Source organism: Vigna angularis, chromosome 9 (assembly GCF_016808095.1).
Source record: "Vigna angularis cultivar LongXiaoDou No.4 chromosome 9, ASM1680809v1, whole genome shotgun sequence".
NCBI lineage: Eukaryota > Viridiplantae > Streptophyta > Magnoliopsida > Fabales > Fabaceae > Vigna > Vigna angularis.
Window position 1 is genome coordinate 8,693,796 of NC_068978.1, and position 19,492 is coordinate 8,713,287.

The 19,492-nt window shown below is 32.6% G+C and overlaps 2 protein-coding genes across 5 annotated transcripts; one reads left to right on the forward strand and one right to left on the reverse strand.

The window, feature by feature from the left end:
* Positions 1 to 356: 356 nt before the first annotated feature.
* Positions 357 to 6,968, reverse strand: LOC108347587 (serine/threonine-protein kinase BSK3). 4 transcript variants are annotated; one of them, XM_017586934.2, is made up of 11 exons: positions 6,537 to 6,968; positions 5,599 to 5,749; positions 5,291 to 5,511; positions 4,634 to 4,769; positions 3,561 to 3,694; positions 3,380 to 3,485; positions 3,134 to 3,219; positions 2,470 to 2,658; positions 1,605 to 1,757; positions 1,290 to 1,403; positions 357 to 914 (listed from the first exon to the last, which is right to left on the reverse strand). In XM_017586934.2, the coding sequence occupies exons 2-11, from the start codon at positions 5,678 to 5,680 to the stop codon at positions 660 to 662; spliced, it is 1,476 nt and encodes a 491-aa protein (XP_017442423.1). In that variant the 5' UTR covers positions 5,681 to 5,749; positions 6,537 to 6,968; the 3' UTR covers positions 357 to 659. The 4 variants fall into 4 exon arrangements, with proteins under 4 accessions (XP_017442423.1, XP_017442420.1, XP_017442421.1 ...); XM_017586931.2 differs by having other exon boundaries at positions 5,599 to 5,863; XM_017586932.2 differs by having other exon boundaries at positions 6,518 to 6,968.
* An 11,119-nt stretch (positions 6,969 to 18,087) lies between these two features.
* Positions 18,088 to 19,212, forward strand: LOC108347203 (uncharacterized). Its single transcript, XM_017586364.2, has 3 exons — positions 18,088 to 18,222; positions 18,310 to 18,371; positions 18,972 to 19,212. The coding sequence occupies exons 1-3, from the start codon at positions 18,105 to 18,107 to the stop codon at positions 19,086 to 19,088; spliced, it is 297 nt and encodes a 98-aa protein (XP_017441853.1). The 5' UTR covers positions 18,088 to 18,104; the 3' UTR covers positions 19,089 to 19,212.
* Positions 19,213 to 19,492: the final 280 nt, after the last annotated feature.

A 19,492-nucleotide genomic window follows, 5' to 3' on the forward strand; every position in this document is an offset into this window, starting at 1 on the left:
CATGAATCTTAAATGTTTAATTGAGGCAGATCTATTCATGCTAAAGAAAACAGGTTTTTTTCTTAATTGCTCAGGAATTATGATGTATATATATACCTTGAGAAAGAAGAGATAGCTAAGGAATAAAAGAAAGTGATAAGGGAATAGAGAAACAGACAAAGATATAAAGTTGACGTAGAAATTGAGACATGAAAAATTCAAGATAGATAGTAGTATCATGGTTCACAATATTTTCGGGTGATGATGCAAGACAGTAGGAAATGAACACTATTTTGGTGTCCTAAACCCAATGGTTTGCACCAGACAAAAGGCAACTCTTGCTTGGCACTCGAACACTAAGTACACAATTTGAACAACAGCTTTTAACTCTTCACATTTTGACCATTTATAAATAACAAAAAAAAATTACTAGAGTTTAGATTCATGCTTGCTCAATCAATCAAATCATAGAACTAAATGAACATCCTAGCCGACCCAACAAAAAGGGGGAGGGGGTGTTACAAACACTTAACCAATCCTTGTTTCTTGAAGAAATCTTCGAACACATGCAACTTTTTGTGGATCTATTGGTATCCAAGATGATCTTTATAACCATAGTTGTGGGAGCAGTTATCAGGCGGAACAGAATCAGCAATAAATTGTCTATGTACAACACTTTTTCATTTTTGCTTGGTAGTTGCACTTCGCTTGGATTCCAGAGTTGTGCCATCTTTAAGTGCTGCTTGAGCTTCATTCTCCATCCCAAGTGCAGTGAGGGCAACAGATTGAAGATATGATGCTATGTGCCAAACAGGGGAAACAACTTGCACCTGCATTGCATCGTTCAGCGCTTCCTGAGGCATGTCACTGATTAGATAACATATACTACGCCTTGCATAGACTGTTGGAGAAACCATTGTTCCACCATCAATGAACTGCAAAGAACAACGAGCTCATAATGACTAAACTAGCATTAGAATCCAAATAAAACATTGAGCAGAACAGATCAATATGAAAGATCTGGTCACTATCAGTGAAAAAAAAACCTTTATTCTTGACCAATAGTCTTACTAAACATAAGGTATAGTGTGCATCTCTACCAAGAAATCTAAAGCATTATTCATAATTATGAAAATCTCCCATGTAGTGGATCTGGAGGATCGGGTCACTACCAGATTCAGTTTTATTTTAAAAATCAAGTAGAGATCTATTTTGTGATATGCAATCTAATTTAACTAATCAGCAATCTCTGAATAAAAAAAGTGCAAGCCAATTCAGACAAGTCCAACTTATCAACATCAGTAATCTACCTGCGTATAGCACTCAATTGCCAGTCTAAAATCTTTCTGCCGGAAAGCAACATCCCCCTTTTTCTTGCAATTTAATGTCTCCTGCATCTGATCAGTCCACATCTGAAATGATAACTGCAATACCACAAAAAAGTAGAGAAAATACATAAGTTATCTTCTTTTAAAGAACATGTATATGTGTGTGTGTTTGTGTCGTGTGTATGTGTGGATGTATGTATATATATTTGTTATTAGGTTCATGGTTTGTGGAAAAAGATAACCCCAACAATTAAAAGATATGCAGTAACTCAGTAAAATATAATTTAGAAAGAGAACCTCATTTGCCACTCCTTCATCATCTTTATAGCCAATATTTTCCAGAACTTCATGTATGGCAGTCAAGTCCTTCCTTGAGCATGCTTCACCAAGTGGAGATAATGAGGCAAAATTAGTACTGTGCTGGATGCCCATCAAGACATGTGAAGGAACCTAGAAATAAATGAGAATAAATGAATATTGTTAAGAAAAAAATAATCACAACTTGAACTTCCAAATTGATTAACCAAGCTGTTGTGATCTGTATGTAATGGATAGTGTACAAATATATGATAACCTGAATGAATAATAAAGATATGCTAAGAAAGATATATGCCTTAAGTATAAGATAGAGCCTAAATAAATGTTAGTTTAATTGCTTGAGATGATGTGCGTATGTTACAAGAGAACAGATATAAACAAAAATCTGGTTTTTCTCCACACAACCATTTGAGGTCACTTAAAACATATAAACAAATACAGTGTTTATTCATCAGTTTTGATCGGTTTCTAAGCAAAAATTCATCTAATATAACCATAAAAATAAGCTCTGTTTCCATTTAGATTGATTTAATATGATCTCTAATACAGACTACTTAAAAGTGGTATCAGATCGAATTATATCTTGATATATAAATTCAGTGTTTAAAATTATATTTGAAATCTGGTTCAATCTAGTATTTCTTTCTCTCAATTCTTTCAGTTTATAGTTTATTTAGTTTTCAGTTTGCTCAGTTTAGTTTCTGCAGTTTGCATTGAATTAGACCAATTTATGAATATTCCCTACAAAGCTATTTGCAATAAGCAAACAAGATTTCAAACAAAATACTGGTTGATTACTACTGGTACATGATTCCTAACTATTACATAAAAATACTAAACCAACCTCTGTTTCCTTCTGAAGAGGAGCCAAAGCAGCTGCCAATGACTTTGGATTAGGCCGTTCTCTAGGTTCATATTGTAAACATCGAGACGCCAAGCGTACTAACTCAGTTCCATCATCATCAGAAAATTGTCCTTCCAAACAAGAATCTGTCAGCATTTGAATGTTTCTTCCACGAATGACATCGAGTGCCTGCACCAAATTTTCTAATAATCACATATGCAAGTTTACATACAACATAGTAATATATAATTAGCTAATAATGGTATGTTGTAGATGGAAGATATGGGAGGGGAGAATAAGGATTTGAATAGACTTCATTCTTGTTAAGAAATTTTCAAATCAGGGAAGGAAAATTGGGGATGATCTTGTGACCACCACAACCTTTTTTTTAAAACACATTTTGTTCAAGGATTTTAGCATCAAAACAAGAAAAGAAACCTGTTAAATTTCCATGATTAAACTTAAACTTCTGGAATTGTTGGCATTGGCACATTTGTTTTATTAGGAAAAAAGGGAAAAGGAAAATTCATGAACATTAAAAAATTGAGTCTACCAACCAAACAAATAAGACTCACTGTGGACTTTTTAGGACCTAAACTAAACTCACAAGTCATTGTAATCAACCTGCACTCATATTCTTTACCCATTGGTAAGAATTACTTACATGACTTGGGGGGATATGCTTCCCACTGAGAAGGTCAAGCAGAAGAGTGCCAAAGCTATATATTACACTCTCTGGTGTTACTCTCCCTACAAAACAAAGACATACAAGAAATCATGTATTGCTCATCTCTACTTAACAAAAACAGTTGTAAATTTACAAATGCAAAACAGATACTCATTTCAATATCATAAAAACATGAGCAAGAAGACCCAATTAATAAAAAAGAAAAGCTATTATATGGCATACCAGTTCTGAGATACTCTGGAGGAGTAAATGCCAGATTTGTGCTATAACTTTTCCCATCCCTGCTGTTTTTCATAAGACCAAAACTCGAAAGCCTGGGATTACCATCCTGCAAAGTTCTAACACATTTTTTATTAATATAATTATTGGGATGTGTACAAAAAGGGGATACACAAAAACTTACCTCATCAAAAAGAACTCTATATGCATTAAGGTCATGATAGAGAGCGCGCCCTTTGCTTGTGCAGTACTCTAGAGCTTGTGCAAGATGTAGAACAACTCTTAGTCGCATTGCCCATTTCATGGGTTGTGTTTCCCCTGATTAGACACATGACCACATTATTAATAACTTGAGGGATCTGGTGTTTAAAGTATCATTCCAACAACACAATCATAACAACATACAAAAACAAATACGAGATTAGAAGAGTAAGGGGAGCAAACCTCATGAAATATAGATGTATGCCACATAAGCTTAGTATAAGATCTACCTTACAATGTTTTTATCAGACTTTGAAGGACTAAAATATACACTGTTTGGGAAACCATGTAAAGACTGACTCTAGAAAATTGGTATTAAAAAAGACATTGCTTCCATCATCTAGCATAACTTTAGACACTTCCCAATACAGTATATTTATAAAGAAGTCTTCATAGATATTGACATTCATTTTGCACGCGCTCTTCTTCAAAATTTGACAGTTAAAACAAAGTTTTGTAAACAACAATATTCCAACAAGTTGTAGTCAGTCAAATATTATCAAAGCAGTTGTCCTCTACAACCTAAATCACAATTCAGAAAGAAACCAAGACTGAAATTTGTTTACACTTCATTACTTATCACAAAAAAAAATTACTAACTAATTAAAAGCATATTGATTTATATAAGTGACTTCTAAAGAGAAAAGGAAAGAAATGTAATTATCAAACAAAAGTTACTCAAGTTATTATAATCATAACATACTGTACTAGCATCTTTTATAATGTGTTCAGTGGTTTATAATGTGTTCAGTTTGTCCACGCCCACATGATAATCAACAAACACATTTAAAAAAAGTGGGCAACATCATGAAAATCAAAAAATAAAATGTTAGAAGTTTGGTAGCTTATGTACCAATCAAGTATGTTGCACCAACAAAGCAGAGCATTAACCGCACAGAAAAGCACAAAAACAACAAAACCATAAACCATAACTTTAGCACTGATTAGATTTTCAATACTTCAGAGTTTAAAAAAATGCATGAAAGGAGCTCTTACAATGGAAAAGGTGTTTTGCCAGTGTTTCATTGGGCATATATTCTGCCACAAGCAACCTCTCATCTCCTTCACAAAAACAACCAAGCAAATTTGCCAATCTTTGGTTACGAAGCTGACCCACTGATCTTGCTTCCTCCTGCAGTTATGAAATAAATCTGTTTTGATTAACTGAAAGTGAAAATGAAAAACAAAAAGGAAGGTCTAGTAGAACAACCAAATGCACACCAATAACTCAAACACACTGAAACCTAGGAATCTGGGATTATTCAGCCCATTGAAAATTGGTAAATACAGATACAGTGTTAAGCATCAGGCTCAGCCCATTGAAAATTGGTAAATACAGATACAGTGTTAAGCATCAGGCACACTTGCATGTGACCAAAACAGCAAAATTGACCAGGCAACATGGGAAGAATATATAGGATAGCTTATTACCCATTTGAAAACTTGATTATGGCCAAAAGAACTCAGAATACTTACTATGATTTATTTATCATTTTCACATATGGTTCACTGGCACTAGTCCATATCTATACGCTCATTTGAGTAATGCAGAGCACATAAATAATGCATTTGTGCAATGCAAGGTCATGACCAGGAGAATATACAGTTAAAAGCAAGGTTGAAGATGAAACCAAATGAAGCATATGAATTTACCAAAAACTGTCGAGCATCCGGCCAAGCATTCCTGTTAAACCGCTTAACAGCAATCCTCATTTGATTCTCCAGTTTTCCTTTATAAACAACATTGGGAGCCTTCTCTCCATGTTCAGATACAATGTTCTCAACAGCAAAACCAGATGTTGCATTCTTGAGTTGCTCGAGTGTAAATTCCCGGAATGTAGGCCAGTTACTGACCTCACTACTATCCTCAATTTCTGGAACAAATGTTCAAATAAGCATATATCATATCTCCTTATAATCATCTGGAACTATATAAGGCACTAGAGTGTCACTTTACCCACCAGCATCTGGAGTTTCAATAACAGATGCCTTAACTTGTGAATCCACACAGCATGGCATGAGTCTGGAACACTGAATACCCATTTTGACAGGCTGAAATCAAACTTGAAGTAATGAAAACCTCTTCCACTTTCAATGACGAAGCAGTCTTGACTGAAAATATTTGAAAATGACAATCAGTCCACTCAGATCCACCTGGACCTTATCAACCCTATGCACTGTCACAAGCCACATTCATATTTGGCTTTGATACCACAGCTTATGTATCTGTAACAAAGCCAGAATTGTCTGTGAATCACTTCAAAAGCTTTCCTCAAGTGAACAAAAATCATTTGACTATAGCACAAATTATTTATCAACATGATCTTCAAATATTTCAATACAAACAATCAAGCAATTGAAAATGAATAATCTGTAGATTCTGTACTTGTTTTCCAGATTTTATGAACATCAGGAACCTTTTGGAAGGAATAAGCGGCGTAGAAAAATTAAAAATCCATAAAAGCACAACAAACGGAAAAGTACTTCTTCATTTAAGCATAAGATGGAAAACTAGTACTTTTGTAGACAAGTTCATGTTCTCACAACCACAACTAATGACAGCAACAACCCCAATTAAGATGCTCTTTAAGTATGACAGTCTAACTACTACCACCTTAGCATTAAAAGCTAAAGAACACCAGACATGAAGAATTACTGCATTCCTCAAAATGTGTAAGTTAAAATGAAACACAAACACGCATATGATGAAGATTTAACTTCATATGATAGCCTACCTAATAATATTTTAACATCTATATTTTCTATCTATCTTTTTTGGTTTTTTTGCTTCAAGTCAACTCAGTTACACTCAAGTCTTCATAAACAAAATGCTGGGCAAAAAGCACCAACTTTTTCAACCTACTCAAAAGGCTATTTCACCTTTTAAACTTCTTCTAACCTTCTCCAATGGCAGAGGAAAAAGTTGAACCACCTGGAGCTGAAAAAATGTGTCTTTTCTCTTCTTTTCTTGTCTTTCTCGACCAAATCAACACCTTTTACAAGATCCACATTTTCGCTCCCATAGAACCTCGTTTTGCAAACTGCAAAGTTCAAGTCTTTCCCTCGATCCAACCAAACCCCAATAATCTTTTCTCCTCAGAAAATCAGGATTTTACAAATCACCCCTCTCGGTTCCAACAGATCAAGTAAAATGCTCAAACCCCACACTATAAAAAATTCAGTTTTTTTATGAACAAAATCAGCTTGAGAGGAGAAAAATACAGTAGTTGGTTGAGAACTCAAAGCTGAACTGAAGATCTGTTGAGAAGCAGAAGAATAAGAAGATGGTGATGAATGATAGAGCTATGGCTTTGGTTTTCTGACATTTTCTCTTTTAGCCTTTTTAGTTTTAATAAATAAATAAACAAATCAATTATTACCGACATATCATGAGTGTATGTCATGAGTATATGTTCAAGATCAGGAATCTGTATGTTATTTAAACAATTTTTTATTAAGAATTTGTTGGCATAACACATTTGCTTGTACATTTTATTTTATTTTATCATTTCCAGTGTTTCAAGTTTTGCTTTTTATTGTTAAAATTTCTTATAAGATGGTTGGTTGCAATAAAATATTACTTTCTATATCAATAAATAATTGAGATTAGGATCATTGGATGAAATTTTACAGAGATATAGTTACAATCTAAGAACTCATAAGTAACAGTAAACAGAAATTAAATGTGTCCACTGAATTATAATATTACGAGCCATTGAATTAGAACTAATTATTTTCTTTCTATTAACTAAAATTTTACTCCCCAGTCTTTGAAATTAACTAAATACCTGGTCAAAGTATGATTTTATATATATATATATATATATATATATATATATATATATATATATATATATATATATATTTCCACCGCCAATTGTTTTGGAGGATTATCTGTCATGGCTAAAGCTTATCAAGTCAAATATTTATTGCTGACATATCAACCAATCAATGTGTGCATTTTACAAAAACTAAAGAAAAGAGAAAGGATAATGCTACTAATTGAGTTTAAGGGGGACAATTTTATTTGTAACATAGTTAATGGAAATAAATAATAATAATACTATTGTAATAAACATGGTCATCATTTCTGCAACCACTAAAAATTGAAACAGTGCCAAGAGACATACAAAATAATATATTTCAATGTTGTCACTGCAACCATATAAAAACTTAACAAGTAATGGTGTATTTGTTAATAATTGAACTTAAAAAGAGTTTTACATTTTTAGTTTACTATGAAAACTTAACGGTATGTTTGGCTTAAATTTGTGGATTCCTGAAGTATCATGAAAAAATAATGTTCTTTCATCATGTCTTCTTTCCATGTTTACTGAGGAACAATACTGAAACTGGTTGAAAAATGTTCCCATAAAGACTCTTATATATGTCGCTGAAGGTATGTATCCTTTTCCACATTGTTAATGATGTTTAATTTAACAGTGTAGAAATTTTGCCTGTATCTGTCTTGCTTTTTCCAAAACACCAAATGATTATGTTTAAGTCTAACCATTCCAGCAGGATTTCTCATGCTCAAATCATTCTAATAGGTGGCTGATTATTACCATTAATTATATTGCAGTTGTCATATATATATATGACATTTCAAAGATCAATGTTCTTAATTAATGTTGTTGACCATGTCACAGCGTATTACAGGTGGTGAAGGGTGGCATCATTCACAAACACAGAGTGACAAGCTGAAAGAAATGGTTTGATATCTACATCAAATACCAAATAAGCACTCAAGTTTCAACCAAAACTATAACAAAGAAACCTTAACCTAAGGAATTTTACAATTAAAAAAATGGGTTATTAAATTTTTTAAATGTTTTATTTAGATAAAATCATTTAAGTTTATTAAATTTCATTTATTTTTATTTAAATAATTATTACAAAATATAAAAACTATCATTAAATAACATCTTTATTGATAGGAAAAGTAATTATTATCAATTGATTCAAAATAAAAATTACAAATTTCAATTTAAAAATATAGATCACACATAAAAAAATTCTATCATTTAATATATATATATATATATATATATATATATATATATATATATATATATATCAAGAAACGGCAACTGAAAACAAATATTTAGAAAATTATTGATTTACATTGAAATACTTAATTTCAATTATGTCAATTAGAAGTAATGTATTTAAATTTTGACTGAAAAGCTTGATTTTTATTGAACAAAAATTAATTTTATTGACATTAATTAAAAGAATATCCTACCCATCAACGACCTTAAAATAGTCATGTCAATGATATCAAGAAACTTCTGAAATTAGTGAATAAATAGTCCTAACCTACTTTTTGATTAATGTTAATTGGAAAGGCCATCAATGTTGACTTAAAATAATTGCACTTAACATTAATAGAAAGAATCACATTTAACAAAAAATACTATATATATTAAAAAAATCACAAAATTAAAATAATAGATATAATTAGTAATTTTTTCTTTATATTTAAGTTTATGATTCACTTTGATTTTTATATTTTTTATTCAATATTTATTATATACATTTAATTTATCATTTTTCATTAAATTGACATCAATATCATTTAAAATACGTCGCTTGTCAAAATTGAAATCATCTTCTACATAGATATCTATATAATTTTATATGTTATATTTCCAAATTTTTACAAGTGATATATTTCAAACGATTTGATACATGACACTGTCTAGATTTCGATTAACATCAATTTAATAGAAAGACTAAATTCATTCTATTTAACAAATTTGAGACTCAATTAAGTAAAAATAAAATTAAAATTAAAATAAATTATAAATATAAATATATAAACTATGTTATTAATTAAACTTTAAAAAAAATAAAAGTACAAAGTGAAAGAACAATAACCCTAATAAATTTTAATTAGAAAGAAACTTCTATGATATTAATATTAAAAAAAATTATGTTAAAATAAGGAACATCCTAACCAATACCCACCTAATGATTTAGGTCTAATGGGAAAGAATATAAGAAAAAATATGAATATAAAAATTTCAAAGTTATTAAATTTTAGGAAATTTTTAAAATTTTCTAATATTAAGTAATTAAATTACTTGTATAAATATTTAAATTTTCAATTTTATTAAATTTTACATCCAAACAATATATTTTATTATAAAATATTTCAACCTTTTATAAATTACATTTTTTAAATTATATGTCTAAACAAATTATAAATATATTAGTAAAATTACTCCATATAGACGTTAGAAACAACAAGGACATTTACCCTTTTGATAAAAATCATCTTGGAGTTTCTTTAAGTATTTTTCTAATGCCTTGTATTGAAAACATAATTATTAGGTGATATACCATCAAACTAAATGTGAAACATTTCTGCTAGGAATTCAAATTATAATTCATTGCTTTGTAAAAGGTTATTCCTTTCAAAACAAACAAAAAAACATGTTCTTTTATTTGGTTAGATGTATTTTTTCTTCCACCTCTAATTTGTCATTTATAACTTTAGAACATACACAAATCCATTATGATAATAAAATGAGATTTTATTTTTACTCTCGCTTTATTTAACTTTATTACATCATTAAATTACACAATATTTACAATTCAAATTCTATCTATAGTCGTAAAATATGGTTCAAATTATCATTTTTCTTTAAATTATCTATTCTATCATTAGTTTATCTTGGACGACCACTTAATAACTCTAAACGTAAGGCTTTAATCGCCTTGTGTTTATTAACAATACCAATACTACCTTTTCAATTTATTGGTAATACGTCTTTGCATCCTACAATTCCTTGTTGATGAAATATAAAACTTTATGCTCGAGAGCTTCTTGAATCAAGGTTATGCTTATGCCTTATTTCCAAGTACAACTGCAGTTGATATCCAATGACAAGTCAGACCATCATTGGAGGGCTGGCCAATATGGTCTTCACTTTAGTGAAGGTAGGCTCGCTCCTATCGTCCCACTTTTTAGAAGTTTTTTTCTTCATTATCTTTAGGATCGGTTTGATCTTCTCTATCAATCTAAGAATAAACCTTAAGAGGAATGTCAGAAATCTAACTAACCTTTGCACTTCCTTTAAGCTTTATGGGCTTCTCTTTTCTAAAATGAAGTTGCACTTATCTAGCTTCGCTTCTATGCCCCGAGCGGTGAGCATGAAGCCTAAAAACTTGCTCGCTCCAACCTTAAAGGTGCATTTGTAAGAGTTTAATCGCATATCGTATCACTCAATCTGGCCGAACACCTCTTTTAAGTCTTTCACATGTTCATTGAATAACTGGAATATAGCCACCATGTCATCCACATAAACTTCCATATAACTCCCTATTTGGTGATGAAAAATATTATTCATGAGACATTGATAGGTTGCTCCTACGTTCTTGAGGTTAAACGATATAATTGCATAATAATATTTAGGATGTTTGGTGATGAAAGCGATTTTGTGCTTGTCCGGATGATACATGGATATCTAATTACACCCAGAATAAACATTTAAGACGTTAAGAACTTGTGACCTGATGCACCATCAACCAACCTATCAATATTAAGGAGTGGATACGCGTCCATTAAACATGCCTTATTTAAATAAGTGAAGTGTGTACTTCATCCACTAGTCGTTTGACTTCTTTACCATAACCACATTTCGAAGCCATGTGATATATTTGACTTCCCAAACAAAGATAGCTTCTTTCAATTTTTTAACTTTTGCCTCTATAGCCTATCGCCTTTCTTTACGTAGTCACTACTTTTTCTAAGTGACCAGTAAGGCTTCCTTAAAGATTGCGAGTTTATAAGACATGACTCAATGGGAATGCATGACATGTTAGTAGTTATCCATGCAAACAGGTCACTATTTTCTTTCAAAACCCTTGTCACCACTCACTTTTGCTTTGTATTTAACTCATTCCTAAGCTTCTTGTTTTGAGTGTTAAGCTTTTCGAACATCAACTCTTTAACCTCAGCTTGTGGTTCCATCCGATCTTTGGTGTTAGTGCAAGAATGGGTTTTATGTGGTGGAACATAAGGTGTAATCCTCAAATTTGCAGCATAACACTCTTATGTGATCTTCTGGTCAGCATGCATTGTGCAAATTGTGCGCCTATCAAAAGAAAACTTCATGACAAGGTGAGACATAGATATGATGGCTTTGAAGGCATTGAGGCACAATCGTCCAATCAATACCTTATAAGATATGTTGGCCTTGACAAAAATATATCTAACACAAGTCTCTTGGCTATTCTAACCAGATTCAACTCTTATCCTCAAGTCTAGGTATTCTCTATTGTCCACCCACTCGTAAGAGAATCCTATAATCTGCTCATTGTAAGGCACAATGAGATCTTTAGATTTATCCATTTTTAAGAATGTCTTTCAATATAAAATGTTGATCAAACTGCCTTGGTCAACCAATACTTTGCTTATGCCATAGCTAGTAATTTGTGCAGTAATCACTATCGGATCATCTTGATCAGGATCAGACCTTGAAATCCTCCTTAGTAAAAGTGATAGAGAGTGTGGTTTTCGGTCTCATCTCTATGAGATGCACGATTTTCAATGCTCATATATGCTTTTTGCTTATTTTTGTTGAAGATTTACCTTCAGTGAGTCCCCCTAAGATTGCATTAATATCCCTATAAGAGGGTGGTATGTACTTCTACTTTGGCTTCTAGACCGAGATGCTTCTTTGTAACACTTTCTTCTTGACTCCCATTGGGATCTTCGTTCAGGGTTGCTCCTACGAGGAGGACTCCTCTCTTCCCACTGGATTTTAACCAACTTCTTCAAATGTCCTTTCCAGATCAACTCCTCGATCTTGTCATGCAAGGCGATGCACTCTTCTATTGTATGTCCCAAGTTTCTATGATATAAGTAATGCATATTATTGTCACAATTTGGAGGGACGGGCTTCCTCCTAGGAGTAGGTATTAACTCAGCGCTAAGAGCTTTTTCAAGGATCTTAACTCAGGGTGCGTTGAGAGGGGAATACTAGTGAAACCATGGCGCTTTGATTGGCTTCTTAGATCAAGTATCACTCCTTTTACTGTGTAGTTTTTTTAACAATTGTTTTATCACTTGACAAGGCTTCTGCTCGCATTTTCTTTTTGAAATCATGCATCTCTTCCACTTGCATGAATTGAGTGACTCTTTGTCTTAGCTTATCCATATTTTTTACAGGCTTCATGCAAAGACTATCTGTGAATGGTCCTGGCCTTAATTATATGATTCATAGCCACTTCATGTCTAAGATTAAGGATTTGTCTTGGAACCTTTCCAAACCTCTCCATGAATATTAAGAGAGATTCATCATTTTCCTACCTAACATTCACCAAAGCAATGGATGTAAGATGATGCAATCGGCTGATTGCAAGTTATGCCCCAAACTTAGAGCGGATGGTGGCAAAACTATCTATGGAGTTTGGCATCAACTAAGAGAATTTGGTAAAAGCTTATCCCTTCAATGAGATGGAGAAGGATCTATAATAGACGAGATCACTCGAGGTGTAGAATGTCATTTGATTCATGAACATTCTAAGATGTTAATCAATAGAGTCGTTATACTTATAAAAAAACAAGCATTCTCCATTTATCCAACAAAGGCGTTTCCATTATTCCTAATGTGAATGCAAGCATCCTTACCATATTACAGTTGCCATAGACGGGTGATCCTTTCTAGCCCCTGAACTCCCCTCATGGGTCGTCAGCAAGACTCCTCATGCTACTTGGTTTGCATGGGTTGAGTTGATGCAAGAGGCACAAAATTCTTGGCACTTTGTTCTTAACTCATAGTTGTGTTTTCAACACGAAGGGTCCTCAACTATTCTTCATAATTCCTCTACATCTCATTATTTGTCTTTGCAAGTTTCTCATCATTTCTATCAGATTAGGCTGGCTATTTGTTTCTTCTACAACCATGTTGTTTGTCATGTTCCTTGTAGTCATCATGGGATTAACAAGTTGTTCTCTCGAACCCACGGTGGACACCAAAATATTTCGGGTGTTGGATCGATTCTTCTAGCCTAGGTTATTAGTCTTCAACTAATCACTCACAAATCTAAGTCCTATTCGTCAAACATCGGTTGATGAGTATCTATTAAAGGTCATAATGGTTTAGATTATAAAGGTAATAAATGTGTAATTAATGTGTAATCTTCCTTCTTATCTCACACCACCATTCATAAAAATTTTTATGGGCTTTTGATTAGGATCAGCCTAATTATTACTCAAACATGACTAATCATGATTTAACCTTTAATGAGATGGTTTTAGAATTAATTTGTTTTAGTTTGACCAACTGATCTTCATAATGTTTCGGATCTAATAGTTCGACTATTACTAGACAAGTATGCTGTACATAAACAATGATCAAACATAAACCAAAACCCAATTAACCTTTTTATAGTAAAAACCCACGTAACAATAATATGTACTCAAACCACACCTAAAAAAATACCAAAACTAGTTAGCTTCTGTTATCTACCTAAAATTAATACATAAACCTTCAAAGTTTCTCTATGTAACATTGTTTCTCACCAAATGTAATACTTATTCACTTATTTAATATATATATTTATAAACTTAACTTTTACCCTTTAACACCCTAAATTAAAAGAATTTATGTAATATTTTTAATAACAACAAAATATCAATTATACCGGTATATCTTTTTCTACATTTATTTTCATCTCTTAAAAATCTTTTAAATAAAAATAATAATAAATCATTATATCTTATAATAACTTTTAAATAAATCCTTTTAAAACTAATGAATTACCAGCTCGTCTATTTTCTTTTAATTATTATAATTTTACATGATCTTACAAATTCATAAAATAATAATAACATACAAAAATAAGAATAAAATCATAAATAATAATTATAATAATAAAAATATTAAAAATAATAACTAAGAAAATAAACTCATAAAATATTAATAATAGTGTTTTACTTTTAATTATGTGAAAAAAAAAATCTGCATATTTTAATATGTAATTAGTGTTTTACTTTTTAATTATGTGAAATAAGATTGTAAGGTCCTCGAAACTATAAGGGCTATTGGGCCTTATTTTCTGAGGCAGCCAAGCCCAAAGGACTAAGGGCACCATGACCTTATAGAGGGTTTCATCTTTTCGAACTCTGATCTTATTATCCAATTCTTCCCTCTCTCTAAACTCAGTTTTCTCTAAGTCAGCCCTGCCTTCTCTCTACTCTTACTCACATTCGAACCGTTGCATTTTCGATTAGGTGGTGTTCTTTCGCTCACGGAGTTGAGGACTTCCTATCCATCCGATTAGATTTTCCTTTGGACGGGTAAGTTGGTTTCTACTCTCTTCTCGGACCTAGGGCATGCAACTTTACTGTTGCATGCAACTGGTAGTACTCCTTTTTATTCTCTGCCTTTTCTAGCTCTAAGAGCTGTGTTGTCTCCACTTTAGTGGATTGTAGGGTCTTGTTGGGTGTTGACTGTGTAGTTATCAAAGCCTTGCTACTGTTGTGAGATGTATTGTACTTGTAACCACAAGGTAAGGGGAGCTAGTTGTATGTTTTAAATCTGTTTTATAAATGTGTATGCATGTGAATATTGAACTGGTATGTTGTTAAAGTGGTATGTTTGTTTGAGCACGTTGTATTATATGTATTGTTATGTGAGAACCATGGACTGTGCTGTGATGTAATGAACTGGGTGGATGAGTATAACTTATTGTAATTAATCAAGTTGAGAGTGGTTCGTGGTGTAAAGTAAGTCACCACCTTGTTTTGAAAGACACCATAATGGATTGGTAGTGGTTTAGGTCTCTTGAGAGGAAGTGAGGTAGTGATTTTGAGAAGTAGGGGTTCGGAGCACAATGGGGCTGTTGGGACGTCTTAGACAAGTCAATTGTGACTTGTTATGGTCATAAAACTAGACCAAAACGAGTTGCAAAGGTTAGAATTTGATTTGGGTGCTTAAGTTATTGAATTTGGTGTTCTAGAGTGGAAATTGAGTCTAAGTCACTTTAGAAGTGTAGTAACAATGTTTTTCATCACCTAGGAAAGTCTAACTAAGTATATAATATGAATTGGAGGCCTTAGAAGTTGGCCAAGAGGTCTAGAAATGGTAAGAACTGGTGTGAGTGTGTGATTCTGCAGAATTACCAAAGGATGCTCACTGTTTGGGTAATTCGCCGTGCGAGCTGGTGCACTATGCGAATTACCAAAGGGTGTTGCTCTCTGTTTGTGGACTCGCCTAGCGAGTCCTGTCGCTATGCGACTAGTGGTGGTCTGGGACCACTGCCCATTTAATTCGAAGAGCGAGTGGGGCGCATAACGGGAGTTTAGGGAGGGTTGGTCTCTGTCTGGATTCTCGCATAGCGACCTGGGTGCGCTATGCGAGAGACCCAAGTCTGATGCTTGTTTAGACTTAATTCGCAAGGCGACCTGGGTGGGTGCGCTATGCGAATTGTGCTAGTCTCGCCATGCGAGAGTGGTGCGCTGTGCGACAAGTGTGGAGTCTGGTCCATTAATTACATCTTCTATTGTGTTTGACTGATGTGTTCTATGGTTGATTGGTGAAGTATTTCCCTGCATCAATAGTATTGTACTGTGATGTTCAAACAAGTATGTGGTTGGTATCAAAAGTGTATGGTTATAAGTGGTGGTAAGATGATCAAAGTGGTAATCCAAGTTCCATCCGTGTAGGATCTCTTGGTGAGATTCTTAGTGTTTAGAATGTAAGTAGGAGCTTAGTCTTGGGGGTCATCCTGAAACTCCAATGACCTTTCTTCTCATGTAGAGAGGATTAGACCATGTGGTGAGGAGTAGCAGGAGGTCTTAGTCTTGTGGGCTTCTAGTATGCCTCAAGGCCCGGAACAGGCTAACCTTGTGAGTGTGGTAGGGCGGGGGAGCCCAAGTTTCATAAGCCACCACGAGTGCAAGAACCGCCATAGCTCGACTATCATTCTAAAGTCCGGACGAGTCAAGTCTAGAGTGTTCATCATGTTAGGATGTGTGTTTACCTTGGTTGACTTAATTTAAAGCTTGTATGTACATCTTGTATTATTGTATGTTTTTTATATAATTAGCTCACCCTTGCTTTTGTGTTGTATGTTGCTTGGGTATGTTTCTTCTTGCGATGATCATCCACTTGGATGGGAGCAGATGTCGAGGAGGAGCCATTGGAGCAAGTCTTGGAGGAAGAGAATGCCGAATCCTAGTTCCCTTAGGATACTAGTACTTTAAATTATGCGTTTTAGAACTCTGTCTGTGGAACTTATGTTATTTTGGAAGACTCTTGTACTTCAATTTTAGCTTCACAGTAGTTTAAAGATGATTGTAATTCCTATACTATATTACATGCTTCCAACTGCTTTCTATTATTATAACTGTGTGACGTCTTTATTATATATGCATGACTTATATTTTATGGAGATCACAAAGATCGTGAATGATTGGACCAAATAGATATAACTAACTTGTTATCATTAATTTTAAACACAACAAGAAAAATAGTAATCTTAAAAATTTATCAATTAAAACAATTATTTTATCTATACGGTCAATCAAATTATTCAATTTTTTTAGTTTTTTTTTCATTTTTCATTCTGTTTCCATTTTTTATTTTGAGAAATGAATTTAAAAAAGTAAAGAAGTAATAGAAATGAGAAAAAAATTGAAAAATGAAATTGCTTATATTTTCTCTTTGTTTCGATAAAATCCCAACTCTCTCAAATCGCCTTTTTTAAACCAAAGTTACAAGTGAATTGGGCTTGAATATTATTTATCTCGATTGTTATTCAATTTTAATCAACTTGGAACTTTCAAGTCCACCTAAATTAAAAAGAAGTTAGAATACAATTAAATTTTTATTTAAACATTTTTACTTTAAGATTTTGAAGTTAATTGCAAATTTTTATTTAGTCACGCGTAAATTAAAAAGTTGACGAAAAGTCATAGAGCAGGAAACACAAATATTAAATCTACATGTAAGTAAGAAATGTAAGGTTCATATTCATATTTCTTCTTCTAATACTATTGGTGTCAATACATTTTTTTTAAATAATAATTTTGCAATCTATGATAAATAAAGAATTTATTTCTAAATGAAATTATACTAGATAAAAGTATACTGTATTATATAATATTGAAATATTTTCCAAAAAAATTTCCGTAACAAAACAAATATTAGGCCACATTTTTTACTTTGTCATATTGAAATTATTTCGTAAAGTAGTTACTGTAAAATAATATGAGAATTTGATCTTAAAATGATTTTCTTATTGATAATATAGTTATAAAATAGCCATAAATTGTTTTTCAAATACTTTTAAAAATGTTTTACATTTAATATTGTTTCAAAGATAATTTTAAAAAATAAATCTTTGGATATATTTTTATTTTAAAAAAGAAAACGGTTTTTAGAAATAGGAAAAAATAAACATGAACAAAATATTAAATAACTGATGTACCATAATAGGGGTTAGGGTTTAAATGATCATAACCGTAGTTTATTTCTTCATTGTTGGGAGTAGATTGAGAAGCAGAGGAACAATGTCAAAGAAGAACAACCTCGCCAAGAGAAAGAAGCAATACGAATTCGATCTCCAAAGTACTTTCATCTTCGATTTCTCCCTTACTCAATCTCAGTTTCAATATTCATGTTTTGATTTTCGTGTTTGTGTTGATTTTCATTCAGGGGAGAAGCAAGAGAAGCAAAAGAAAGAGAAGAAGCTCCTTGCGAAGAAAAACAGTATGAAAGTCAGTGCTTGCTTCTCAATTCCTTTTTTTTTTCGCTGGGATTTTTATTTAGTTACTGTTAAAAGAGTTGAAGATTTTTGGTTTTGGGTTTCCTGTTTTTCGTTTGGATTTTAATTTTGTTATGTAAAAAGATTTTAGCTTTTTTATGCGAAAAAAATTGGTCGTTGAATACTGAGATAATGGATCAAATTTAAAGTCTGTCATTCTTCTTAATTGATTGAATGCTGAAGTAACCAATGGTGGCTGCCCATTGGTTTTTGGATTTAGGGTTTAGTGCAGAACGGGTTAGTTTCTAATGTGACCAACAGAGGTTTGATGTTTTACTCACATTTAGTGTCCAACTTTGACTCGACCAGGTTTACCTCCAAAGGTGAATACGTTGTTGAGGGAAAAAAGGTTGAAACCTGTTGAGAGAAAAAAGAGAGTTGAAAGTTGAAATACGATAAACAGAATGTATGCTATATGATCTGAATATTAGATTCTAACTTTGGACTTGAAGGAAAACCAAAAGTATAGGAAGTTTGAATTGTGTATTTTTTTATGTGTTTGTGTTTGAAGATTAATGTCTTTTGTTTGGTTTTGTTTTTGCTGAGTATTTAGGTTGATGGTAGAAACAAGAAAAAGGGTGGATTTCAGGTGGGGAAGAGAAAAGTGAAGGTCAAGTTGACTGCCCTTGCTAAAGCTAAGGCTGCCCAGGCAATGGAGCTTGACAATTGAGGTTTTACATTTGCAGTTTTCTACAATGTATTGAAATTGGTGGATGACAGTGTTGTTTTAAGGTTTAATAATACTTTGTTCTGTTCTGTTCTCTTCAGCTATATATATAACTATGATAGTGTAAGGTGTATATTATGTGACAAATTATGTTATAATATTTATCTCTCTTTTACAAATTTTTCGTCCAGTCAACTGCTTGCTTCAACTTCTACATCTTTTAATTGATTGATACGATTTTATACTTGTGTCTTCTTTATGCTATGCTCGCTGCTTACACAGCATGTCTGTCTTGCAAGTAATTTGCCGAGATGAAGAGAGTTTGGCATTTTGTTTTCATGAGTTATTATGCTTTCTGTGTGCACTGGATGGTGTAGAAGAACTAGTGAGGTGTAATTGATGTCATT